The sequence below is a fragment of the Eumetopias jubatus genome, unplaced genomic scaffold (genome assembly GCF_037043125.1).
Source record: "Eumetopias jubatus isolate StellerSeaLion01/CBP00866 unplaced genomic scaffold, mEumJub1_p1.0 scaffold_2, whole genome shotgun sequence".
Taxonomy (NCBI): Eukaryota; Metazoa; Chordata; class Mammalia; order Carnivora; family Otariidae; genus Eumetopias; species Eumetopias jubatus.
The window spans coordinates 43,904,613-43,930,170 of record NW_028274808.1 but is presented as its reverse complement, the minus strand read 5'-3'; the positions used below and the strand labels follow the sequence as shown (position 1 = coordinate 43,930,170).

Genomic DNA, 25,558 nt, shown 5'->3' with positions numbered 1-25,558 from the left:
CGGGGGAGAGGGGAGGCCCGGGAAAGGGCGCCGCGGCCTGGTTGGGGGTCCCTTCCCCGAGGCGGACCCGCGCCCTCCGCCCGCCCGCCCGCCGGCTCCTCCTCCGGCCCCGCGCCCGCCCTTCCGGCCTAGCCCCGCGCGCCCGGGCCTCCCCGGCCTCACCGCCCCCACGGCCTCCTGCAGCAGCGCCCCGAGCCGGCTCAGCATGTTGGCGGCCCGGCCCGGCTCCGCTCCCGGGCGGCGGTGGCGGTGGCGGTGGCGGCGGCGGCGGCGGCGGCGGCGGCGGTGGCGGCGGCGGCGGCGGCGGCGAAGCTCTCGGGCGGAGGGCGGCCCCGGAGGCGCGGCGAGGGGGCGGGGCCCCGCCTGGTCCGCCCCGCCTCGGCCCGCTGGGCGCACCGGCCGCCCACCGCCCCCAGCCCCGGCCCGGCCAGGCCCGCGGAAGGAGGCCGGGCGCCGACGTGGCCCGGCCCGGGAGAGCGGGGCGGTGGGGTCGGGGGGGGAGAAGGGGGTGGCCCTGGAGCCTGGCGCCGCAGCGGAGGGGCGCCGCGGAGAAGCAGGTTCACGCGGCCCCGTGGGGGAAGCCAGGTGGCAGCGAGAAGGACGAGTGGGACCGGGAGTTTCTTCCACGAGGAATGGGAAGGTTTGTGGGTCCTGTAAGTCTCTAGACGCCCCTACCCCAACCCCCTGTCCAACACAGTAGCCCCTGTTGGCACGTGGCTGTGGAGCACTGAAACAAACGTGCTAGTCCAAATTGAGAGGTGCGGAGGGTAAAGTATACCCCGGGTTCTGAAGACTTACTACAAAAAGAAAATGTAAAATAGCTCACTCATGATGTATGTTGATGACCTGTTGAAATTGTAACATATTAGATATATTGGGTTAAATGAAGTATATGATGAAAATTAATTTCACTTGTCGCTTGTTCTTTTAGGGGGATACAGCACTGGTCCAGATGTCCTGCAGAGGAAGTAACAACTGGCTGGGCTGTCTTAGCAGGCGCCAAGGAAAGAAACAGAAGGTGGGTCTCCTGTGTCAAGAGGCCTCCTGCCCCGGAAAGTTGGGCCCAAGAATTACATAGGCAGAACCCTTAAGGAGAGCAGGAATGTCCAGGACATTTCCTGGAATGTCCAGAGCAACAGCCCCACCAGTTTAAAGCCAGTTTCCCCTCCCGCCTCCACTACTACACTCCCAACCCTCGGGAATGAAAAGATCTTCCTGAGGAGAGGGCTGGTATCTGTGCAAAATGTATTTCTGCTGACCACTGACATATGATGAGAGGGTCAGGGATTAAGGGCGGCACTAGAGAGGAGGGTAGCCTCTACCACAAAGCTGTAGGATCTAGAGCTGTGGGGTCTTGGCGTTTCATTGCACTAGGCCTGCCCTTTGGGGCCCATTCACTGGTCAGGCTGAGGCCCAGGAGAGGCAGACAGCTCCAGAGGTGGCTGTGTACCCTGAGTGGAGCCTGGAGTCTGGCCTAAGTCACCAGGGGTGGGGGCAGCATTCTGCCCAGCCCAGACATGGCTGGCATTTGGATCTCAGTTCTCTGACAGCTGCTTGGGAAAAATAAATGTTTGTTTGTTTGTTTGTTTGTTTATTTATTTATTTTTAAAGGAGGGTCTCCCCCCCTTTTTTTTAAGATTATTTATTTATTTGACAGAGAGAGACAGTGAGAGAAGGAACACAAGCAGGGGAAGTGGGAGAGGGAGAAGCAGGCTTCCCGCAGAGCAGGGAGCCTGATGTGGGGCTCGATCCCAGGACCCCGGGATCATGACCTGAGCCGAAGGCAGACGCTTAAGGACTGAGCCACCCAGGCGCCCCCAAAATAAACGTTTTTAAATAGCCCATCTGTGCCATTTGCAACGACGTGGATGGAACTGGAGGGTATTATGCTGAGCGAAGTAAGTCAATCAGACAAAGACATGTATCATATGACCTCACTGATATGAGGAATTCTTAATCTCAGGAAACAAACTGAGGGTTGCTGGAGTGGTGGGGGGTGGGAGGGATGGGGTGGCTGGGTGATAGACATTGGGGAGGGTATGTGCTATGGTGAGCGCTGTGAATTGTGTAAGACTGTTGAATCACAGACCTGTACCCCTGAAACAAATAATACATTATATGTTTAAAAAAAAAAAAAGAAGATAGCAGGAAGGGAAAAATGAAGGGGGGAAATCAGAGGGGGAGATGAACCATGAGAGACTATGGACACTGAGAAACAAATAGGGTTCTAGAGGGGAGGGGATGGGTTAGCCTGGTGATGGGTATTAAAGAGGGCACGTTCTGCATAGAGCACTGGGTGTTATAGGCAAACAATGAATCATGGAACACATTAAAAACCAATGATGTAATGTATGGTGATTAACATAACATAATAAAATTTAAAAAATAAAAAAAGAATAAATAACCCATCTGCAAATGGGCCCCTGTGAGGAGCCCTATGGGAAACGGGAGGAGGCTTTTAGGCCAGAATGTAAGGAGCCTGTTTTGTGTCGGGAGAGGTGACTGGGAGAGCTGGAGACCTGAGTCCAGTCTTGCGCTGTGCTTTTCTGGACCTGCTTCCTCAGGGAAGCAGCTGCATGGATTAAATCCGCTTTCCCCAAGGAACTCTAGGTGATAGTGGGAGTGCATCAGGAATCCATAACCTTTCATTTGGCTTCACTTTTAAATTTTTATCTTAAAAGTTTTAATAACAGTCAGTGGACACATTTATATGTGTTATATGCCAAAAGCGTTAGAGCCCACCGATGTACAGGTGACCCTTGAACAACATGGGTTTGGACTGCTTAGGTCTGCTGATACATGCGGTTTTTAGATAAATACAGTACAGTACTCTAACTGTATTTTCTCTCCCTTATGATTTTCTTTCTTTTTTAAAAAAATTTTCAAAGTTTAATATTATTATTATTTAGTAAACTCTACACCCAACTTGGGGCTCAAACTCCCAACTCCGGGATCAAGTGTCACATGCTCTTCCAACTGAGCCAGCCAGGTGCCCCTTTCTCTTATGATTTTCTTCATATTTTCTTTTCTCGGGGCACCTGGGTGGCTCAGTCGGTTAAAAGTCTTGCCTTCAGCTCGGGTCATGATCCTGGGGTCCTGGGATCAAGTCCTGCATCAGGCTCCCTGCTCAGTGGGGAGTCTGCTTTCCCTTTCCCTCTGCTCCACCCCCTGCTTTTGTGCTCTCCCTCTCTCAAATAAATAAATAAATAAATCTTTAAAAAATATTTTCTCTAGCTTACTTTACTGTAAGAACACAGTATATAGTGCATATAACATAAGAAACATGTTAATCGACTGTTTATGTTAGTAAGGCTTCTGGTGAACAGGCTAATAGTTAAATTTGGGGGCAGTCAGAAGTTATATACGGATTTCTGACTTTGTTTTCGAACAACCCCTATGTTGTTCAGGGGTCAGCTATATTTAAAGTCTGCCAGATTAGCTCATTTGGGAGAAGACCTTTGAATAAAGCCATTCCTCCTGTCACTTTAAATGAGGGCCAAGGCTATTGCTGGGTGAACTTTTAAATGTGCAAGTCACTAAGCCCAGCTCCAAGAAGAGGGGACATTGACACTGCACTAGCTCCATGGGAGGAGTGTGAATGGATTTATGTGCATTTTTAAGCCATACAATTTTGTAGCTACTTATCTGTGTGGATCAGGATTTTCCTGATACGGTGCAGCCAAATACAATAGTGCATTAGCTCCTGTATGCGATAAAGAGGCAACTGTTGTATGTAAATCTTGACTTAAAATTTTTTTAGTCATCAAAGTTTCTTTGTTCTCATTCATTTTCATCATAATTAGCTATAAAATTGAACTTGTAAGTATTCCAATTACTAATAATAAAATATAATTTTTTAAAAAAGGTTTGCCACTGAAAAGGTTTGGAAACCCTTGGACTAAGTGATCACCAAGGTTTTGCATCTGTTAACATGCATGTGCCTGCCTACGAGTGTGTGTGTGTGTGTGTGTGTGTGTGTGTGTGTGTGTGTGTGTGTGTGTTTTGTGGGAAGAGGCACTGAGAGATTCTCTTAAGGTTTTGTCTTAGGGACCCAGCTCCATTTCAAGTCTCTCCAAATCTCAAGAACTTAAAATCCTTTTGGGCTCAGTGTGCACTCTGCCCCACCAAAAGCACTTCCCAGTGACCTGTGACCAAACACTGCCTCAGCACCCCTTGCTGCTCAGCACCCCAGGAGCTCTGTGGACATGGGGTGCTGGCCTTGTCCCCACTGTATCCCAAGTACTGGAACAGGGCAAGCCCTCCAAGCACTGGCTGAACACCTAAAATTGGGTAACTGTTCCTCTCTCTCTCTCTCTCTCTCTCCACCTCTTCGTCTGCCCTCCCTGTTGCCCCTTGAGTGGCAGCTGCTTATACTGGGGAAGTCCTGGGTTAGCAGTCGGGAAACTTGCAGGTCTGTCTCCACTCGTTACTTGCATGTAGCTTCAGGCTTTGGAGGAGATAGATGAACAAGGGTCTCTTCTGCAACCTTCTCTTTCCCTGAAAGGATTAAAATGATCTGAGCTAGGGAACTCGTAGGCTCTTGAAAGGAGAAAACAATGTTGCAGTTGTACCAGAACTCCTACAACTTAAAGTAATTGTTCGCATTTGAGATTCTCACCCACTTTGCTTTTGTTTCAGCCAAAGGGGGTGGAAACTCGTCTCGGGGGAGCAGACTTGAATCAGGTCCCAGTTCTTGGGCTCACTCTCCAGCTCACCGGGTCCCTCTGACAGCACGCCTCATCCTGCGCCCACATCGGGGTTCTGTCCGCCAGGTGAGGCCGGCCCCTCCTTCGCTGGCACGCACACACGATATCCCGCTTCTGATCTTCTGGTCAGCTCTTCACCCTCTCCACCCACCTCCACGCTGCAGTTCCCTGTCTGCGCCCCCCTGGGAGGCCTTGCCAAGTCACCAAAGACCACGGTACCCGCTCCTCCCTCAGCCTCCACTGAACCCGCAGACCACTCGACCTCACCCGTCGGTACTCCAGTGCTTGGTTTTCCGTGCCTGCTCTTCAGTAGTCGCCTGACCGCCTACTCATGCACTGTTGACCTTCTCTGTGTGTCTGGCCCCCCATCAGACTGGGAGTATCAGGCCCTGGCAGGTGCAGTCATGTCAGATGTTGATGAGCTCGACTGCCAAGCTGAGCGTTCAGGGCCTCAGCAGAGGACAAGCAGCAGGCTATGCCCCCAGCTGGCTCTCGTATCAGTCTCCAGAGCATGACTCTCTGCCCTTCCTCCATACCTCTGTGCTCGCACAGCCCCTGAAGAAGGGCAGCAGCTGGGACGCTGCCAGGCCAGCCCTGCTTCTGAGGCCTGGGTTTGCGGGAAGGACAGTATGTCTGCTGTCTCCATCTCTTCCAACCCTCGGGGCTCCCCATTTGAACCCTCACTCCCAAGCCTTCCCTCAGCCTGGCATCACCTCTCCCTCTTACCCAGATCTGGTGGCTCAGAAAGAACAAATAGATTTGGGGACCCAATGCAACCTTTTAATTCCAAGCGGAGTCCCCCTCCCACAGCATTATCACACACACACAGTGGAAAGGGATGCCAGGGTCTGGGCAGGAACAAAACCCAGACCCAGGCAAAAATATATATATAATTATATACACATATGTTTCTGTAGAGAAGAGAAGCTGGGAGTGTGATTAAGGTAGGGCAGAGAGTTAGGAGAGAAAGCAGCTGGGGGGTGCCCCAATAAATTACATTCTTTAGACAGCATGGTGGGGATGCATGGGTATGGGCAGGACCTGGTGGCCAGGACACTCAGCCTGGCCTCTTGATCCCGTCCCAAGAGAGCCTGAAGGCCTGGGTTCTACCCAGGACCTGGGTGCTAGAAGTCTAGCTGACTTTGCCTGGAGGCTGATGGTGGGCCAGGGTTCTGCAACATCTCCACTCTAAGCCAAGGCTTCTAGGGAAGCCACAGGGCCGGAGCAAGAGGCTTTGAAGCTTAGGAGTCACAAGGAGAGAACATGGTGAGCTGGAGGATAGGGTGACCTCATTGCTAGAGGCTGAGCTCAAGCTGCTCCTGCTAAGAGTCAGGGAAGCCAGAGGCCCAGGTGCAGGGGAAGCTGTCCTGGGTGAGGAGAGGAGGCGTGCTTGGGTGCACACAGAGTCCTGCGGCTCTCCCTGCCTGCCTGGCGGCTTCCCACCCTCGCCCTCTTCCTAGCAGGCCCGAGGGTTCTACCCACCCATTGGTCAAGACTGCCAACATGCCTGACCACTAAGTGCTGCCTTCCTTTCTTGTCACTCTCTTGTGGGGACCTTCCTGTGGGGGTTGGGGGGGGAGAGGGTGCAAACATTATCTCTGTGTGTGCTGGGCTCCAGACTGGGTTTGCCCTGTGCGGTGAGGACCAGGGAGGAGGGAAGGGGGCCCCTGGCTCCTTGTGGGGAAGCAAGTTTATGTCTTACAACCCCAGCACTGCAGAGGTCTTGGCTCCCCCTCACCTGGGGGATGGAGCCAACTCTACCTCCATCCCCCCGCCCTGCTCCCCGCAGAGATGATGCTGTGGGGTCTAGTGGCCCCAGCTACAGAGCCCTGAAGCAGCAGGGGAGAGCGTCAGTCATGGAGTGGGAAGGGTGGTCAGAAGAGAGAAGCCTTTTTCTTGAGTTCATTCCGCTTCCACAGGGCCAGCTTGCTAAACTCTTCCGGAGACATAGAGAATACCCTTGAGAAGTCCTCGGCTGACAGGTGTCTCTGGAAAGGGGACACACGGAGGCAGCTTAGAGACAGGGGCTCGGGGCGGGGCCACGTGACCAAGGGAGCATTCAAGGAGGCCCCAGGTTGCCCCCACACATTTCCTCTGCATACCTCAAGCCTCATCCGATCCACACCGGGAGGCAGCTTGGTTCTCCCCTTGTTGGTCACCACGAGCATTTCGTAGGGATAGATCTGAGGGAGAGGGGCGGGGGTCTCCTGTCACCATAACCCCCTCAACTCCCTGGGCCCCTTATCAGCCTGCAAGGGCCACTGGGGCTCATGCCATCTTTGCCAACCATCTCCCCAACTTCCCTGCTGCCCCTCCCATCATTGACCCCCTAGTGCATTCACTTCCCTGGCTTCTCCCCACCGGCTGGCCGGCCCGCCCCCACTGCAGATGGTTCTGTCCCCTGCCCCCCACCCCTGGCTCTGCCCCTGCCCCTCACCTTCTGCTCCAGCACACAGGGCAGGGAGTTCCCCCGGTCCATCCTCCCCCTCTGGCCCTCTCCGTTCTGGGGAGACCAAAGCCGCAGTGAGCCAGAGTGGGGCAGGGAGACCTCCCCAGCCTTACCCTGGCTTCTCGTGTCCTCACCATGCAGCTCTGTGGCCCCACACCCTCCACCCCCCCCAACTCTCCAGTCACCCGTCCATGTCTTCTGCTGCTCAGCGTGTTCCCCTCCAGAAGGCACTCACCTGCAGGCCTGTGGGAGAGAAGAATCATTGTCCAGAGGCAGCTCTAAGGTCAGCAGGCCTCCAAACCTGCCAGCTCAGCCTCCCCGACCTCCAGCCACAGCCCTGCCCACATCACAGACGCGGGCTGCCCTGGGGCCTGCTGAGGCCCCGTTCCCCGCTCGCCTGGCACTGGGCGGCCCTGCCTCTCACCTGGGCTTCCAGTCTCACTCCCAGAGGGGCTGAAGTCTGTGGACTGTAGCTAGAAAGGACATGAAGGGATCAGAGGGAGGCTGGAGAACTCGGCACTGCTCCCCCAGGGTGCCCAAGTAGCTCAGTCCCTCCGAGGTGCCCGAAGGCACACTTCCCTCATGGTCTGTGATCTCTGGTCTGGGACCTTACCCGGCTCAGCGTGGTCCTGCCATAGGCGGGGAGAGAAGACGACTTCGATGTGCCTGCATGCAAGGCTGCAAGAGAGCAAGAGGCCCCGCTTAGTGCCTTTGGTCTATCATTCCTGAGAGGGCTGCCTCCCTGGCCTCCCCTGCCAGAAGCAAGGCAGTGAAGCATGGACCTGGGGGGCCCGGGGGGTGCCCCTGCTGGCTTCTGGCTCCTGCCCATTACCTTCCGCAAGTGGCACTGTGCAGCCGGCTTTGAGCTGTCTAACTAAATACACATTTGGGGGCGCCTGGGTGGATCAGTCCGTTAAGCATCTGCCTTTGGCTCAGGTCATGATCCCAGGGTCCTGGGATCGAGCCCCGCATCAGGCTCCCTGCTCTGCGGGGAGCCTGCTTCTCCCTCTCCCTCTGCTCCTTCCCCCTGCTTGGGCTCTCTCTCTCTCAAATAAATAAAATATTTAAAAATAAATAAATAAATACACACACACACACACACACACACACACACACACACACATCTGGGTGAAATGCTTGAGTGTTAAAATTGATAGTTAGCCAATGACGACCAGAGGATGAAGCTCACCATCATAAAATGAAATTCTGGGCTAGAAAAATGTATCTGAAATTTAGTCAAAGTAATTGAATCATTACAATTTTATTATTAGCAATATTAGTAATCAAATCTTAGACATTTGATGCTACAATACAGAAATGATCATTTTCTCTGCACCATCGGCTGCTAGACTGTACCAGCAGTCAATATACTTCACATTTGTGGGGCACCTGGCTGACTCAGTCAGCAGAGCATGGGACTCTTGATCTCAGGGGTCTCGAGTTCAAACCCCACAGCGCGTGTAAAGCTTACTTAAAACTGTATATATAGACTTCCCATTTGCAAGATCAGATGTCACTTTCAACTTACACATTTCATGATATCACTTAGCTTTCCTGCACCGCAGATTGTAACTCAGGAAAACTAGTTTCAGTTAACAGGTTTTCCTAAAAAGAACTTTGTAATTAAGATTCTTAGTTTGGCCATATCACAAAACTCTTTCATGCCCAAACGCTAGAAATCATTGGCATTCTATGGCAAACATTTTGATAAACATCTTTAAAGTGTCTTTATTTAAGTAGGTAATCTATACCCAATGAAAGGCTCGAACTCATGACCCCAAGATCAACAGTCACACGCTCCTCTGACTAAGCCAGCCAGGCATCCCGATAAACATTTTTGTTTGAAGGTTTAGTCTTGATAGATTCAAAACTATAAAAAATTGTCTTCTTAAAACATCCTTTTAAAAGCTGTTGTTTGGAAGTTTGGTGAGAACAAAATGTGTTTTGAGGAACTCGTTTTTCTTAATACTTTTTTTTAATACTTCTTACTTTTGTGCAGAAAATTATGTTTCTACAAAGATCATTCATTATTGAAGCATTTCACTTTAAAAAAAAGATTTTAATTTATTTGAGAGTGAGAGAGCACAAGCAGGGGAAGGGGCAGAGGGAGAGGGACAAGTAGACTCCCTGCTGAGCAGGGGAGCCGAATTCGGGGCTCGATTCCAGGACCCTGGGATCATGGCCTGAGCTGAAGGCCGATGCTTAAGAGACTGAGCCACCCAGGCGTCCCAGCATTTCACTTTTGTGAGAATAAGTATACATTTACATTTCAAGTGACTGATAGAATTTCAACCTACAAAACACATAAAATTTTCACTTCAAATTACTTTTAGAATGCTTATTTGTTTTGAAAATGACCATTTCAATGTCACTACGAAATTAGAATGACATGCCTGTTCATAATTCTGAAATTGTTGAGGGCACCTGGGTGGCTCAGTAGGTTAAGTGTCCGACTCTTGCTCAGGTCATGATCTCAGGGTCCTAAGATTGAGCCCCACGTTGGGCTCCAGGCTCAGCATGGAGTCTGCTTGGGATTTTCTCTCTCCCTCTGCCCTTCCCCCTCCTCACACGCTCTCTCTCTCTCTCTCTAATAAGTAAAAAAAAAAAAAAATCATTAAAAAAAACTTCTGAAATTGTTGAGGTTGATTAGCTATGACCGTAACCTATGCAATCATGTGTTCACTGGTCACATACAAGTTCAAGGATACCAAAAATGATGAGGAGGTAGACGTTGGGCTATTCTACTTTGCAAGGCCAAAATGGAAGTTAAAAAGCTAATTTTGACTGAATAGCAAAATCTGGTGGAAATGAAGATTGAATCCAACCTTTGGGGCACCTCTCCATTTGCCTCTTTCTTCAGGCCTTCACTGTTCCACGTTCTCTAAAACGGCCCCGTTGTAACTCTTCCCACTCATACTGAAATATCATCCTGGGTACGCTCAGTGACCCTGTGGATGTCTGTGTACATACGGCCCTTACGGCTCCTTGAATCCCACACCCCAGTGGCCTCCACCTCCACTCTCCATGAGGCAGCCCCTTCAAATGGCCACCCCCGGGGTCTTGTCCACAACGGCTGCTCCTTGCATCTGAAGCCCGGGAATCCCACTTTGCAGCCACCACACCACACCCTTGTTTGCAGTTTCCCCTCAGCCTCACTCCCAACACATCTGTTCGTCTGTGTCATGGGGACCTCCGGGGTCTTGATCTACCCCCCCCCCCGGCCACCCCTGACCTTCGCCCTCATGGTCAGCAGCTCCCCCGGCCCCTCCTCCCTCAGCGCCTGCCTTATAAAACCCTAACCCTGGATCAGCCTGTTGCCTGCAGGCCATGGAGATAAAGCCCCCACTGCTAGATTCCCTCACTACAGACGGCCCGCCGTGCACCGGTGCCCCTTCCCTGCAGCGGCTAGTCCAAACCTTCCCAACCTCACCCAGCCTCGCCCTGCTTCCGCTCAGCAGACAACCTCAGCTTCTCCTGGCACCCGCTCCCGGACCCAAGTCCCCAGCCCGTGGAGCAAGAGGCTTTTCGAGGAGGGCCGGAGGCCTGCCTCCCCATCCTGGATCTCCCTGGGTTGGGGGGAACGCTCCAGGGCACAGCCTCGACATCCTCCCTTCCCTCTCTTCTCCGCATGATCCCATTTTCTCTCAAGGTCTTACTACTACAGACAAGCTGAAGACTTCACCTCGCCCTGCAAGCTTCCAACTCAGTAAGACCTGGCTCCCACCTCCATGCGCTTCAAGCCCAGCATGTCCCAAACCGGTCCTTTTGTTCTTCCCCCAAGCCCCCTCCCTCATCACCTCCGTTTGGCTGACTCCAACTCCTGCATGTTTTTTAAACCCACTGCCCTTCCCTGGACCTGTGTAGAGCTTTAGCCCTTACCCAGCCCATTGGGAAATGCGGTGGAGTGTCTCCGAAGAACACCTCTCCCCTCCCTTGAGTCTAGGCTGCCCCGGAGCTGCTCTGACCAACAGGAGGTGGGAGGAGTGATGCTCCGGGGCTCCTGAGGCCAGGCTTTTAGAGGCCTCAGAGTTTCAGCTTGGGTTCTCACATCTCCCTCCCTTGGCTCCAGCCGTGCTGCTGCTAGGGAGGTCCAGGCTAGACTCCAGGGATTGAGGCATAGTACCCAAAGCTCAGGCCACCCCCGTCTCTCTGGCTAACCCCTGCCACCCCAAGGCACGCTCTGGGTTCTGGAACTGCAGGCTCCTGCAGGTCCTGTACGCTGGCCAGAACGTTCCCTGTCCCTTGCCTCTGGGCCCATGCTGTCCCCAGTGTCTGCAATGCCCTTCTCCCCACTCACTTTGTCTTCCTCTTCAAGACCTCACTGCCCCCCCCAGCCCTCTGGCCCCAGGCCCTGTCACGGTCCCCTCGAAGCCCTCCCTGTGTGCCTCTCATGTCACCACGGCATGGCCCCACCACACTGACCCCAATTTCCATGTCAATTTCCCCATGGACTGGAAGCTACTGAAGGAGAATGTATTTTTTGACTCTTTATAATCCCCGGTGTCTAGCATATGTTAGACATTCAAGAAACGTTTGGTCAATGAAATGAAATTTGCTCCTTCTGCTTTAGCCGATAGTATCTTTATCATCTAGTCTTGCTCCATGACTGGTATCCTTGCCCCAAGGAGAGCATGAGTACCTTGATCTTCTGTCCCCTGTCCCCCCGTATGATAGACAGACTCAGACTCTGGTTCTGGCCGCGAGGTCCGGCCAGGTGATTCGGGGGCCCCGGCCGTGGCACTCACAGGTATGAAAGGGTGTCCGGTCGGGCAGAGAGCGGGTTTTCCTCCGGATAGGCAATGACTTTTCCATCTCTTCTTTCAAGATCATCTTTCCCAAGTTGGAAGTAACCTGGGGAGGGAGAGAGGAAGACTTCCGTACCCAGTTCTCCTCTCCATCGGAGCTGGGTATCTGCAGGCAGGACTGGGGACAGGTTTCCAGAGAGGCTGTGCTGTGCCCTGGAGCCCGTAGGGCCTGTCACTCTGGTCTGATGGCGCTACCACGCTGGGTCTGGCCACCCTTGAGAGCAAAGAGTCGGCGCTGCTCCATGTAACTGCATCCAAGTGGCCTCTGCAACCGAGGTCACTCTCCCAGAGCACCAGCCCAGGCCACTCTTGGTGACCTTCCCATGACTCCCGACATCCTCTCTCCTGCTCTCCTTGCTCCTCTTCCCATGAACTTAGCCTCCTGAAGCCTGGCACTGGGAGGCGGGCACCCTTTTCTTTCCTTTAATCCTAAGTTAACTAGCGTTCCCCCAAAGCAGCATGAAATCCTGGTGTCCCTTCAGTAGCAGCAACCTGATGTCCTGGGAAGAAGGGGAAGTCCTCATGTTCGTACGAGGATGTTTTTCAGGCACGAAACCATTCAGAACAGAACAGCTAGAGACCTGGGACTTTTGTCCCCAGGAAGACATGGGCAGGGTGGCTGGGGCTAAGTGAGATGCTACCTTACTGAGTTCCTCTCGCTGACGCTCCCTGAGAGCCTTCATCTCCTCCCCGGAGTCATCATCTTCCTCCTCTTCCTCTTCTTCGGCCCCCCTCCGAGATGCCTTCCGTTTCCTCCATTCTGTCTCTGGGGAACACGGACAAAGGCAGGCTCGTCAATCCACCACTCACTCAGCAAGCACTCATCAGGTCCTGGCTTTGTGCGTGCCACTGGGCTGCCCCTTCAAGAGAACACTACACATTTTGTAAAAAATAAAAGGAGGGCGCCTGGGGGGCTCAGTCGGTTGGGCATCGGCCTTCAGCTCAGGTCATGGTCCCAGGGTCCTGGGATCGAGCCCCGCATCGGGCTCCCTGCTCAGCGGGGAGCCTGCTTCTCTCTCTCCTCCCTGCTCCTGCTTTCTCTTGCTATCTCTGTCTCTCTCTCTACAATAAAATAAAATCTTTAAAACAAAAAATAAAAGTAACATTCTCTAGCCTTGTGGTAAAGCTGAGTAGGCAACACACAGTCACACGACCTAAGTTCACTGGGGACCAAGACGTTGTCTCATTCCTTTTTCTCTTTTCCAGGGCTCCTATCACAGAGCCTGGGAGGCCGACATTTGGTCAATGTCTGCTGAGTGGTCCAGTAAGTGAATGGAAAGGGATTGAAAGACCAACAAGCAGGGCCGCATACACCCAGAGCTAGAGGAAGGCAGGGAATAGTGATGAGCCAGGGGGGTCATGAAGGACATAGGGTGGCAGTGGGGAGAAGGTGGGTTCGAGGACCTTCAACAGGGACTGTGAGGCGGTGTCCCGGGCCTCCCCTCCCCTCTCCAACACGGTCTCCTACCCACAACAGCCAGCGACGGGGGGCAAGGCCAATAGTCGGTTTCAATCTTGGCTGGCTGGTTGGGGTCAGGCGGCTGGGCTGCAGGGAACTTGGAGGACTCGATGATGAGGTCCTCGATGAGGTGCTTGCTCTGAGGGCTGCCTCCCGTGGACTCTGCAGGCGGAGGCCAGGGTCGGTCCCCACCCCAAGCCAGGCCACCTCGGCCCACCCTAGCCGCCAACTCCCTTTCCTATCCCTGTTCACACCTGTGGCACCGTGGGTGTGAAAACAGGGCACAACAAAGCGCACAGGGCAGAGGTTATGTATGTTATGAACAGCCTTTTCCCCAGGGCCTCCCAGCCCAGCTCGGTGAGGGGAGCCCTCACCTCTCTGCTTGTAGATAGGTGGCTTCTTGTAGATGTTGGAATCTGGGCGGGTGGTCTCTGTGGACAGGGAGCAAGAGCCAATGAGAAGAAGGATGCGCTGACGGTGGGCGATGCCAGCTCAGTAGGGAGAAGGGCACAAACAGGGTGGGGGAAAGCAAGGAAATTCACAGGCTCCGCCCAGAGCCAAGACAGAGCCAGAGTTCCTGGAACTGTCCCTCAGGGGGTTGGGGCTTTTTGCACGTTTCTGGTGGGGTGGGAGCAAAGGCATGACAGGGCCCATTATTTCGGGGAGTTCTGCCTGGGGTCCTGGCATCAGGGGGTCTGGCCATTCTGGGGTGAGCATACACCCCAGAGAGTAGAGGATTGAGAATAAGAAGCTTGGCTCCCTGTAGGAAAAAGAGGTCCTAGGAAAAGGGCGCCACCACACTGACAGTAAAACCTACCAGGATGGTGGAAATGGGGTAGAGGGGTCCGGGGGGTCCCGGTGGTTCTTGGGGCTGAAGCCTGAGAGATGGTTCCAGGGGACCGGCTCTCCGCCCACACCTGCAGAGCAGAAGTGTGGTTGACTGAAGCTCCCAGGTCCCCCACCCTACCCTCTCCAACCCATGGAGACCCTGCTTCACCTCACTCCACCATCTCTGTCCCCCCGCCCTAGCAGCCCATGAGCCCCCAACCCCAGGGCAGAGGAAGGGTATCCAAGGACTCGACCTGCTGATGGTGTCTGACCCAGGGAGTAAGGGTTACATGAGGTCCTGGGTCAGACAGACAAATGGACCCAGAGCTGGTCGGCGACAGGATGAGGTCATCCCGTGGGCTCTGCATCTGTGTGGGGGTGGGGAGCTGGGCAAGTGTCAGGTGTGGGGCAGACTCACCTCTGGGGATGGTGGGGGGGATGTGGATTTGGGTGACAGTGAGCGCTGCGGATGGAGAGGAGGCTGGTCAGAGCCACAAGGATAGGGGGAAATGCTCATCCCTCGAACCCCGGAGGGGCCACTTCATCCCCCCACCCAACTCTGCACCCTTGCCCGGCCAATTTCTGAGCCACGTCTTCTGTCTCAGTCCTTGCCAGCTCCCAGCACTGGCCCTCCATCCTTCTCCCTCTTAGCGCTCTCCTGGGCAGAGTCCTCTCTTTCTCTGGCTGCGTGAAGAAGGCACGGGTCTTGCAGCAGTGTGCTTGTGCTCTGGGGGCCAACTGAAGGTGGCTCTGGCCCTGTCTTCAGAGCCTAGCACCCAGGGGGAAGGGCCAAGAGCCATACGCATCCAGGATGGAGTCTGGGCTCCCTGCAGGGCAGTTAAGTCTCCCCACAGCCTGCCTCCAGCTCACTGCTCAGCTGTGACACTACCCCTTTCTGGAATACAGTTTACAGAGTAGTTGCTGTGAGTTATCTCTGGCACTTAAATCGCTGGTGAGGTGGATGGGCAGATGTATCACCTCTATTTTACAGGAGGGGAAGCTGAAACCACACCTTCACACAGTCACTCAGCGAGGACTTCCAGCCTCCCAGTCCAGTGTTCCTGAGGGCTTTGAGCCAATTTGCTCTTTCTGTCCATTCCTACGCTTCTCCTCCACGGCCCCGGCCCCCAGCTCTGTGCGGCTGCCATTCAAACATGGCCTCCCCTGTTCTCTACATGGAGCTACCCTCCAGCCTCCAGCCGGTCTCTGCCCGCTCTCCACAGACCCTGCGGGGATCACTGGTTGATTTCTGCCCACAGTTCCCTTTCTTGTTTTGGAGTGTGGCTGCCAGGAAAGGAAGCATGAGAAGGATTCCGCCTCCTCCCCTGTGCAGCTGGGGGAGCCCTTCCCCCAAGTCCCGTCCAAGAGGAGCCTCCCACCCCTCACCTCCCGGCTTCTGGGCAGCTCCACGTGTTCCAGGACAGAATAGGTAAAGTGGGGCTCATAGATCATGAGGTCAGGCCGCTCGATGTCCAGGATGGCCTTGTCCTTGGGGATGGCAGCCAAGTCCTTGTAGCCCAGCACCTGATTGTCCATCTTGGCCTGAAGGGAAATGGTAGGAATGGAGCAGATGTGCCGAAAGCCTCACCTAGAATACTGGCCTTAGGAGCTAGACTTGCAATTTATGAGGAAGAAAACAGGCAGCCATTTGAGATGCCTGTTCCTATTAGTTAATAATTCCATTGTTTTAATTTTAAGGGTTTAGAGAGTCACCTTAAAAAATGATAGTCCTTCACCTAGCACTTCGGGTACAACGAGGCAGAACCAGACCAGCAGAAGGTGGATGTGGGGAAACTTCTCTGGCTTTCTGGCTTCTCTCTGCCTAGCAGCCCTGGCAGCACCATCGTCTGGGAGGCTCTGGGTGAAGCGGCCCAGCGTGTCCCCCACCCCACCCCCTCCCTGAGGGTGCTGGTGGCCTGCGGGTGCTGGTGGCCGAGAGGTACTCACCACGATGCTGGAGGGAGAGCCGGGAACACTGGAGCCTCGGGAGGAGCTGACGCTCCCAGGGGAGGTAAGTGGTTGCTGGGGAGAGTGAAAGGCGGGCGGGTGGGAATGAGCGTGCGTGCCAGGGCCGGGAGCGGGCAGGGCTCTCCACCGGGCGGAGGGCCCCTGGCGGAGGGCGGGAGGGGGCGGCGGGGGCGGGCTTCCCTAGCCCTCTGGGGCCCCGGGGTGCGGCGCCGCGGGCAGCCACCAGGTGGCACCGTCGACTCCCGACCTGACCCTCCGCAGGGAAGCCTGGCCCCACCCGCTGCCCAGGCCACCGCCCGGACGTGGGGGCGGCCCCCGCGCACCTTCTGCAGCCGCTCCATGCAGCAGGGAGCCGGCCGGTCGGGTCACTCGCAGAGCCCCGTGCGCGAGGGGAGACGACAGGGCGTCAGGCTCGGCCCGGCTCCTGGGCGCCGCGCGCTCGGGGCCACGAGAGCAGAAAGCGCGGTCCACCGGGCTGTGGCGTCCTCATCCCTCAGTGACTCTCCGGCTGCGGACCGAGTGCCGGGCCTGCGAGGGGAGGGAGGACGTGCCGGTGAGGGCGGTGGGGCCCCGGATTTCAGGGAGCTCGGGAGAGCAGGGCGGAAGGGAGCCAGCGCCCTCCAGGGTTCCGGCTTTCCATTCGCTCAGCTCCGGGAAAGCCAGCGCGCGTGGGGACGGCGAGGCGGGAAAAGCGGAGGGGCTGCATTTGTTTTTGAGCCATTGTTCTCTGGCTGGAAAGGAAATGACTGCAGGGGTCAGCCGTTCCGGTGCAGCCTCTACATTCCTGCTTTGTCACACCTGCCGGGCCCTGCCCTGCCCTGGGGCCGCAGGCCGGGTTCAGGCCCCGCTTCTCACTCCTCTCGGCCCTTGCCGCGTGGCCTCTCTCTCTGGCTCTCGGCTGGCCCCTGGCCCTCTTTCCCCCTCAATCCATTGTCCACTGTGCGCCCCTCTGTCTCATAGCCCAGAGGGTCCTACTGAACCTATGAGGTGGACAGACGGGGAGGACGGGATGGAGCCAAACTGACTTGGCATGAGTGGTCAGGTTAAGGGGGGGGGCTGCCACGGAGAAGAAGGGAGGGGAGGCTGGAGGGAGCCCACATTCCCTGTGTCCCTGTCCCTGTCCCCTGCCCTGGGTTCCACTGCAGGGAAGATGGGAGAGGAGACTGCAGGGAGCCCACAGCCCCCACATCCCTGTCCCTGTCCAGCAGTCAGTCTCACTTGCAGGCATGTGATTTGGGGCCGCGGCCACATCCCAGCTGTCAGAAGCCTTCTCAGGACGCCTGGGCGAGGCTGCCCTCTGCCCTCTATACGGCTGCTTCACTGCAGGACAGCACCCCTGAGGCTCAGCAGGAAGCCATCCCGCCCCACACTGCTCTCTCTTTGCTCCTAGAGAGCTGGGTCTTGTCTGCTGCAGTAGATTATGAGTTGCCTGGGGCCATGTCTTGGTGTCTTCACCTTCAGCCTTCAACCCTAATTCCCTTAGCAATCCTCCCCCCTGCCCCTTGCGTTGGACACATAATAACCGTTCAGTGAATGCCTGGCTGAGCTTCCAGCGATGGTGGCAGTGGGACTATCTTTCCATTTGCTGGCAGTGAGCCTTAGAGTGAAGAGAGCTGATGGCTACAGCAGGTACAGGGAAGAGGCAGCATAAGGTAGAGATTAAAAGCATGAGCTCGGCGGGGGGGGGGGGGGAGGGTGCGCCTGGGTGGCTCAGTCGGTTAAGCGGCTGCCTTCAGCTCAGGTCATGATCCTATGGTCCTGGGATCGAGCCCCACATCGGGCTCCATGCTCAGCGGGAAGCCTGCTTCTCCCTCTCCCCTACTTATGTTCCCTCTCTCCTGTATCTCTCTCTGTCAAATAAATAAATAAAATCTTAAAAAAAAAAAAAGCATGAGCTCTGGACTGGAGTTCTTGGGGGTGAGTATAGACTCTGCTACTCAGCAGCTGTGTGACCTCGGGCAAGTTACTTACTCTCTCTGTGCCTCACGTTTCTCATCTGTAAAATGGAAGACAGTACTATGTCATGTATCTATGTCATGGGGAGACTGAGTATTAGATAAGTTATAACAGGTAAAGTGCTTAAAACATTGTAAATTCTATGTAGAGTATTAGCTATTATTATTTCTTTTTCCTCAAGGACTAATGAACTTAGATGTCTATTCTATAGCCATTCTTTACCACAGGGGGTAATGAAAGACTGAGGCCACTGATGCTCCCAATCTTATCATCTGTTACTTTGTATCAGAGCATTCTTCGGTTCACCCTCTCTCCACCACCAAAACCACCCGCTTGCTGCATGAGCAGCCCTCGCGCCCACTTTCCTGCTTCTGCACATGCCCTTCCATTATTCTGTCCACCTCCTCGTCTCCCAGATCCCACTTGTCCTTCAGCGTCCACCCTAACCCTCCTCCTCTCGGAGGCCTCCCCTACTATTCTAGTCCTTCTGATCACCCTTCTCTGAAGTCCAGTGGGACTGAAAAAGAGACCCATATAACTTAGCCCTTGATTATATGTTGCCTAATACAGGAACATGTTTTTTTCACTAACCAGAATGAGTGCTAACTTCTGGAGGGCAAAACAACAAAGCAATTGCCATCATTTTTTGAATGCTCATGCTAGGTATTTTGATAAGCACTTTATTTTTTTTTAAGATTTTATTTTTAAGTAATCTCTATACCCAGTGTGGGGCTCGAACCTACAACCCCAAGATCAAGAGTCACATGCTCCACCAACTGAGCCAGCCGGGCTCCCCTAATAAGCAGTTTAAAGGATGATTTGTTTCATCCCCTCCAACATCCCTATAAGGTAGACCCATTTTACAGATGAGAAAACTGAGGCTCAAAGAGGTTAAAAAGTTGTCCAGAGTCATGGAGCTGAATATGACTGTGTCTTCAGCACTGGAGTGGTTCAAAGTGCCTAGCTAGTACTGTGTCAGGTGCATTGTGGGGATAGACTAAAATCTGCCACATTTCTCAAGTCTTCTTGGAATTCGAGAGTCAAGGTTTCTCTAAGACAAGTCCCTTGCTGTCAGAGTCACACTAGGTATTTGGTGCCCATGGAAAGACTCCATTCCAGAGCTTTATCCTTCTGTCGCCTTCTTAGCTCTCACTTTGTAATGCATTTGTAACTAGGTGTCTGAGAATCAGCATAAACTCTAATACATATTCAAAGAGCTGTTAGCTCTCTTTCACTCCTCTCTGATCTTAACTGTGGGTTTTTTTTTTTAAGATTTTATTTATTTATTTGTCAGAAAGAGAGAGAGAGAGAGAGCACAAGCAGGGGGAGTGGCTGGCAGAGAGAGAAGCAAGCTCCCTGCTGAGCAAGGAGCCCGATGCAGGACTCGATTCCAGGACCCTGGGATCATGACCTGAGCCGAAGGCAGATGCTCAACCGACTGAGCCACCCAGGCGTCCCTGATCTTTACTGAGTTAATAGCCATTGTCAAACTAGCGGTATACATGGCTTAGCCTTAGAGCCAAACACTCATTCATCCATATATCTATCCACCTATCCATCCAACCATCCACCCATCCATCCATTCATCTATCCATCCATCCACTCATTCCTCCACTTGTCCATCGATCCCTCCATTCATCCACACATCCATCCATCCATCCATCCATCCACCAACCATCTACCCACCCACCCAGTCATATATTGCTTTATCCATCCATTCATCAAATACTTCCTGAGCACCTATTCTGCAATAACCACAGACAACATTCTGTGATAAGTCTTACGGAGAAAAGAAAGATGAGGCAAGGGAGCCAAGCTGCCCCTGCAGAAATGAGAAATGTATATAGATAACTCCCACGCAAAGCAGATAAGATAACAGAAGGAGCTGTGAGAGGTCATGGGACGAGGAATCACTTCTGCTGGGGTGTCGAGAAGGGAAAATAAAAAAGATTCCTTAGAGGAGGTATTTGAAGTAGGCCTTGAATGCCCAGTTTGAGTTCATGCAAAAACTAAAGAATGGATTCTCGAAAGAGAAGGAAGGCAGCATGAGCAAAAGTAGGGGCATGGTGGGGGCAGGCGGGGAACAGGGAGCACTGGGTCTGTCTAGGGAACAGCAAATATGGCTAAATTGTAGAGCTCATGAGGTTGAGCAAGAGGTTGGGGGTCAGATTATGGAGGCCTCCAACCCAGACCAAGGGATTTAGATTGCATTTTGTGGGCAACAGGGGCCATAGAATGCTCAGAAACTTTTTTCAAACAACGAAGAGACAGATCCAAGCAGTGCTTTGGGACGATGAATGTGGCTGCAGCCTGGGAGGGGGGACTGGACAGGAAGGGGCAGCGTGGACAGAGACCAGCCTGGAAGCTATGAGGAATAGTCCTGGCATGGGCTTGTAAGGGCCTAGACCTGTGCGCGTGGCCCAAGATGGACAGGAGGCAAACGGTAGAGATCCTAGAGGCAAAATGTGCCAAACGGACTCGATCTGGAGAGCCCCCCAGGGCAGGGGTAGGTGGCCGGCTCAGAGACAGAAGAAGGGGCAGCAGTGAGTTCACTTGATGCCTGCTTGAGGTGGAGGTGGGTACAGTTGATGAGCAGGTGGAATGTCCAAGAGGAACCAGAGGTTGAGGGAGGGGTGGGCTGGAAAGAGATTTAGAAGCCATCTGACTAGAGATGGTTGTCGGCATATGAGGTTGCCAAGGGGAGAAAGAAGTTCAAAACCAGCATCCTCAGAAACACCTAGGGGACTAGAAGAAAAATCATCACAGATGGCATGAAAGGGACCAGGAAAAGGAGATGGCCCGCTCCTTGGGGGCAGGGGGTGTATCTCGTGCACGTGAGTGCAGTAAGTATGGAGAGCGAGGGTGGGAGGGAAGGGCTGAGGAAAAGTCACGAAGCCAAGAGTCTGTGGCCAGAGAAGGAGAGAAGTGCTGAAGGGAGTATGGCTTTCCATGTCGGTGGCCTCCCGGAGCATTTCCAGAGGAAAAGTGAGGCCTCCTTGTCAGGGCAGGCCTGGCTAGGACACAGGCAGGGGAGTGGGACAGAAGGGCCGGAAGGGGTTGGAGAGTGGCTTTGGAGGAGGCCAGATTGGCTGAAGGTGTTTAAGGAAAGGGGAGACTGGAACTCCTTTGTAGGCATGGGGGAGGGAAGAGTGGAGAGGAAGTAGGGTCCCTGCAGGGGGAGAGATGCGGTCCAGGCCCAAGTGGAGGGCTGGCTTTGGAAGGAAAACTTGGGCTTCCCTGAAGGACAGGAAAGGGAAAGTTGGTATCCACAACACAGGGCCCTGTAGCCTGGGCCAGGCCCTTATTTTCCCAGGAAAAGTGACAAGGAAGGTCATATGCAGATCTTACAGGTTGGTGGGGAAGAGGCTGAAGACAGTAGAAAAGGACTGGAGGGGAGTGAGGATGGCTGAGCCACCAGGGAGAAGAGAGAGTTTCAGTGTGTTCTGGAGCCTCAGGCTGAGCCTGGTGGTGGCCTTGGCACCCTCCCCTTGAACACCAGTGTGTGTGGGGGGAGGGGGGGCGGGGGGTACTGAATGGGGCGATGACTGTATATCAGAGAGGTACTCGCCCAGGCAAGGAGGGAGGGGAAGGGTCCATGATGAGCCAAGTCACAGCGGGACACAATCATGCCCTGAACCCACAGTCACACGTGCACCAACATTGCCTTCAGGCATCGCCACTCAGAAATGTGATCTGAAATAATGATGTCTCTGCTCTGTTCCCCAGACCCTTCCTCTCCAGGGCAGTCTGCAAGCCCATGCCCGTCCCCTGGGCTGGGTCTCCCCGCTGAGCCTCAGGGCCTCCCTTACCCGGGGCCACACTCCATCAGGGCTGGCCCGCCAGTGCCCAGTGTGGTAGAGCACACGCCAGCCAGCTGAGCGCTTACCTTCCAGGGCACGGCATTTTAATTTGGGGCTCGCCTTAAGAAGTGAAGGTCTTACCGGTGAAACTTTAAGGAAAAATGTGTGGGGTGGAGGGAGAGAGGAAGGAGAGAGGGAGGGAAGGAGGGTTTTCTTGGCTTCTCTCAAATCCCAGCATGCAGGCAACTGCTGACTCCCCCCACGAGCAGCCCCCTCCCCCAAAGCTCCTTCCCTCTCAAGTCAACACCCACCGTCCCCCTCCCCCAGTCCTGACCCTCTCTCCCCTCTGGACACACCCCGCCCTGTCACACGGGCACAATGCGCTGCCTCCATCCCAGCAGCCTCTGGTGGACAGAGACCAAGAGGGCAGGCTGCAGCAGGAAGGGAGGGCAGGATGGAAGGAAAGGGAAAGAAAGGCGGTGGAGGCAGGCAAGCCCAGGTGGTGGAGAGGACCTCCCAGCTGCTCACTCCCCTGGCATGGGGGGGGCTCCTCACTCCCCCATCTGCGCCCCGCCCTCCCAGGGAGCAGCCACGCCTTATCGGGGCCACCAGCCCAGCCCCGCCTCTCACGGCCCGCCTGGCATCTGCCTCTCCGCGGCGACCAGAACCTCTGGGCTTCGGGCTGGGGAGTGATAAGCCCCGAGCGCCCATCCCAGCTGGCTCCTCCCTGGACTGGGGGAAATGAAGAAGGCTCAAGGGGCAGAACCACAGCTGGGAGCCTCCCATCCTAAGTCCTAAGCCAACCAGTGCTCGCGCTGGGCCAGCCACTGTGCCAGTGACATGCACGCATCCCCTCTGCCCTTCACGCAAGCCAGCGCCCTCCCCATTTAGAGATGAGGAACCACGGCGGAGAGGTGGACATGCCAATGGCCACCCAAATAGAAGTCAGGCTGGAATGCCCACCCAGGCCCGTCTCAGGTCAAAGCCAATGGACACTCTTCTCAGTGGGTCCCTGAAGATCCCACTTCCATCTGAACTTGGGCCTTGGGGCTAACCTTACATAGCGGAGCCACCCAGACTCCTGCTCCCCCGCCTGGCCTGTGGACAAGGAGCAGGGAGGCTTTGTGCCCCTGGGCAGGGTCAGGCCAGGCTGGACGCTGGTGGTGCAGACAGTAAGCGAGTTATGAAATGAGGCAAACGAGCTGTCCAAGTGGGCTGAGGTCAGGGTGGGCAAGAACTTTGCCCCTCTGCCTTTTCTCTAGTTTCACTCACAGTGGGACCGCCTGCCTTGCCCCCTCCCTGCTCCTTCTCCACTCTTTCTGCTTTCCATTCCCCTTTTCTTCTCTTTCTTCATCTTTCCTCCCTCCGCTCTGTTTCCCTTTCACACTGTCCTGCTCCCGGCCCCACCCCCACAGTTACTGTGGCAACAATTCAATGCCAGAAATAAAGGCAGGATCCAGCTAGGTCACCAGTTCCCAAAACAGCATCCCATCCCAGGGTGGAGTGGGGAAGGGCGGGCAGGGGCAGACCAGCAGCAGCAGGGGAGGCCCGCGGGTGTGTGTGTGTGTGTGTGTGTGTGTGTAGGGGGCACCCATGCTTGCCCCCAAAGGGCATGTGAGAGCAGGGGAGGGCTCCTAGCTTTGGGCCGGGGTGCATGGAGCACCCCCGAAGCCTGTACCCTCTCTCCCCTTTTCTCCTTTCCCCTTTCTCCCCATCCCCATTCTTAAAGCCCTGCTCCATCTGCTAGGATGAGGGTGGGGGTTCCTCTAATACCAACACTATATAGCACCCTCTCATACTCTGATGGAGCCTCAGGCAGGGGCAGGTGGGCCTCCGAATCTGGGTCCTGGTCTGAGAACCCACCTGCTCAAGGCCCTGCCTGGTCTTTGTTCCTGATGGCAGCAGGCCTGGGCCCGGGCACCCCTCCATTCCTCCTACCTCACACAAATATGCATCTTTCCATCCAGTTTCTCCTGAGCACTCTCGGGTCTCTGTAGCCTTTCTCTCTACCTTCCCTCTGAAGAGGCCTCTCTTTCTGAGTCCCCCTCAGGCCTGCATGGTCCTCAGCACACTCCTGCGCTGGCCTCTATTTATAGCCGGCCAGGCTGGTTCGTTGTGGTATCACTTACGAAAGCTGGGTTGAGAGGGAAGACGCAAGGGTCTTGTGTCCCAAATTCAGCTTTTTGAATTCTGGGGGTATCACTATTCTGGTGTCTATACACACACACACACACACACACGTGAGCTCCAAAAGAGGAATCCCTACAGACCTGCACTACGAGGTGAACAGTATGACTCAAATGTTCAGCATATGGAGAGGCCAGCAGCATGGAGGCTCACACGTGGACACAGCTTCACACTGTGTGGACTTCACCCACACACGCAGGAGCCCACACTGAAACACCGTTGCAGAACCCATGCACCCTGCTTGCAATATCACGCCCCCACTCTCCCGGCAGGGCCCCCCCCACAGTGACACACGGTGCCACTGACACCCCCTCACACCCACCCACTGAGCCTCCCTGGCAGCCGTTCTCCAAGCTCACAATCATCCACATCACGTGCTGACACCCCCTCCCTAAGCTGTGCACGTGTACCAGAACACAGTGCCCCCCATTTACCCATTCCCCGGGAGCTTTCCTGCTTCCCCGTTCCCAAAGCTTGCCTGCCTTCCTTCTCTTACACCTGCCCCTGCTCCCCTGACTCTCAAACCCTGTCAACACTGTCCCCTGGGAGGGAAACGCCAGGCGCATCTGCCCAGGAAGGGGCATAACTAGCAAGAGGGAGCCTCTGGATCCTTCGGGGCCTGAATGTCTGCTCAGCCCCCAGCCCCTTCAAGCACTCCGGCAGGGGCCAAGAGTGAACAGGGGTCAGGCCTGCGGCCACGCCCTGCCACCCAACCTCACTCTGCATTTGGCTCTCACCGCAGCCTGGCCAGCCAAGGGCGAGAAAGGGGCTCCCCAGGTACCTCCCCACAGGGAGCACACCCATCACCACCAGCATTCAGGTGTCTGTGTGTCTGGCTCCCCTCTCAAGATCTGTGGCACACTGGGAGGGAGACTGGCAACCCCTTCCTCTCTCCTCCCTACACGCTCCCTGTTATTCAGCAAAGAAAGAACAGCTCCCGGCCCACCCCGTCCCCCTCATCCCATCGCTTGGACTTCTGCCCAGCACAGCTAGGTGAAGGGGGGACTGGGGTGACAGTATGAAACACCCCGACCCTCTTTCTCAAATCAGGTTTGAGGAGATCAAACCCAGCTAGTCCCAGGGTCTGGCCACGCAGGACCATTCTCCCACTGAACAGGGGCCACAGCTGACCCCCTCCCCAGGGGATCCCAGCCACCACCCAGAGCCCAAAGTGCCCACAGAGGGGAAGAGAGGTGGGAGACCTTGCCACCTACCTCTTCCCAGACAGTGGGGCCCAGACGCTCTGAGGCCCCAAGGCCAGGCTGGGCAGGCGCCCGCCCAGGTCCCAGGGCTGCCGCTTTTTCTCAAGAGCCAAGGTAATAGGCGTCTCTTCCAGGAACCCAGCCGTGCTTTCCCAGAGCACAAATAACAGGAAAAAAGCCGGCTTGGGGTAGGTGGGT

At 55.0% G+C, this 25,558-nt stretch overlaps 2 protein-coding genes and 1 long non-coding RNA gene across 3 annotated transcripts in view; 1 reads left to right on the top strand and 2 right to left on the bottom strand.

Moving 5' to 3' along the window:
- The window catches only part of FHIP2B (FHF complex subunit HOOK interacting protein 2B), a 15,860-nt gene extending 15,609 nt beyond the window's left edge, over positions 1-251 (bottom strand). Inside the window, exon 1 of the mRNA XM_088020985.1 lies at positions 163-251. Within this exon, the coding sequence (XP_087877111.1) occupies positions 163-207 (45 nt within the window). The 5' untranslated portion in view covers positions 208-251. The remainder of the gene's footprint in view (positions 1-162) is intronic.
- Positions 1-6,267, top strand: part of LOC114217413 (uncharacterized) — a 6,661-nt gene extending 394 nt beyond the window's left edge. Inside the window, exons 2-3 of the long non-coding RNA XR_003610981.2 lie at positions 932-1,018; positions 4,639-6,267. This is a non-coding gene — a long non-coding RNA (uncharacterized LOC114217413). The remainder of the gene's footprint in view (positions 1-931; positions 1,019-4,638) is intronic.
- DMTN (dematin actin binding protein) lies at positions 5,465-25,558 on the bottom strand. Its single transcript, XM_088020986.1, is given in 16 exon segments — positions 5,465-6,694; positions 6,809-6,889; positions 7,144-7,365; positions 7,367-7,398; positions 7,580-7,628; positions 7,769-7,833; positions 11,901-12,006; positions 12,602-12,726; positions 13,429-13,581; positions 13,794-13,850; positions 14,237-14,336; positions 14,666-14,710; positions 15,634-15,789; positions 16,195-16,269; positions 16,539-16,743; positions 25,373-25,558. Coding segments are annotated over 15 exon segments (1,398 nt in total). The 5' UTR covers positions 16,557-16,743; positions 25,373-25,558; the 3' UTR covers positions 5,465-6,580.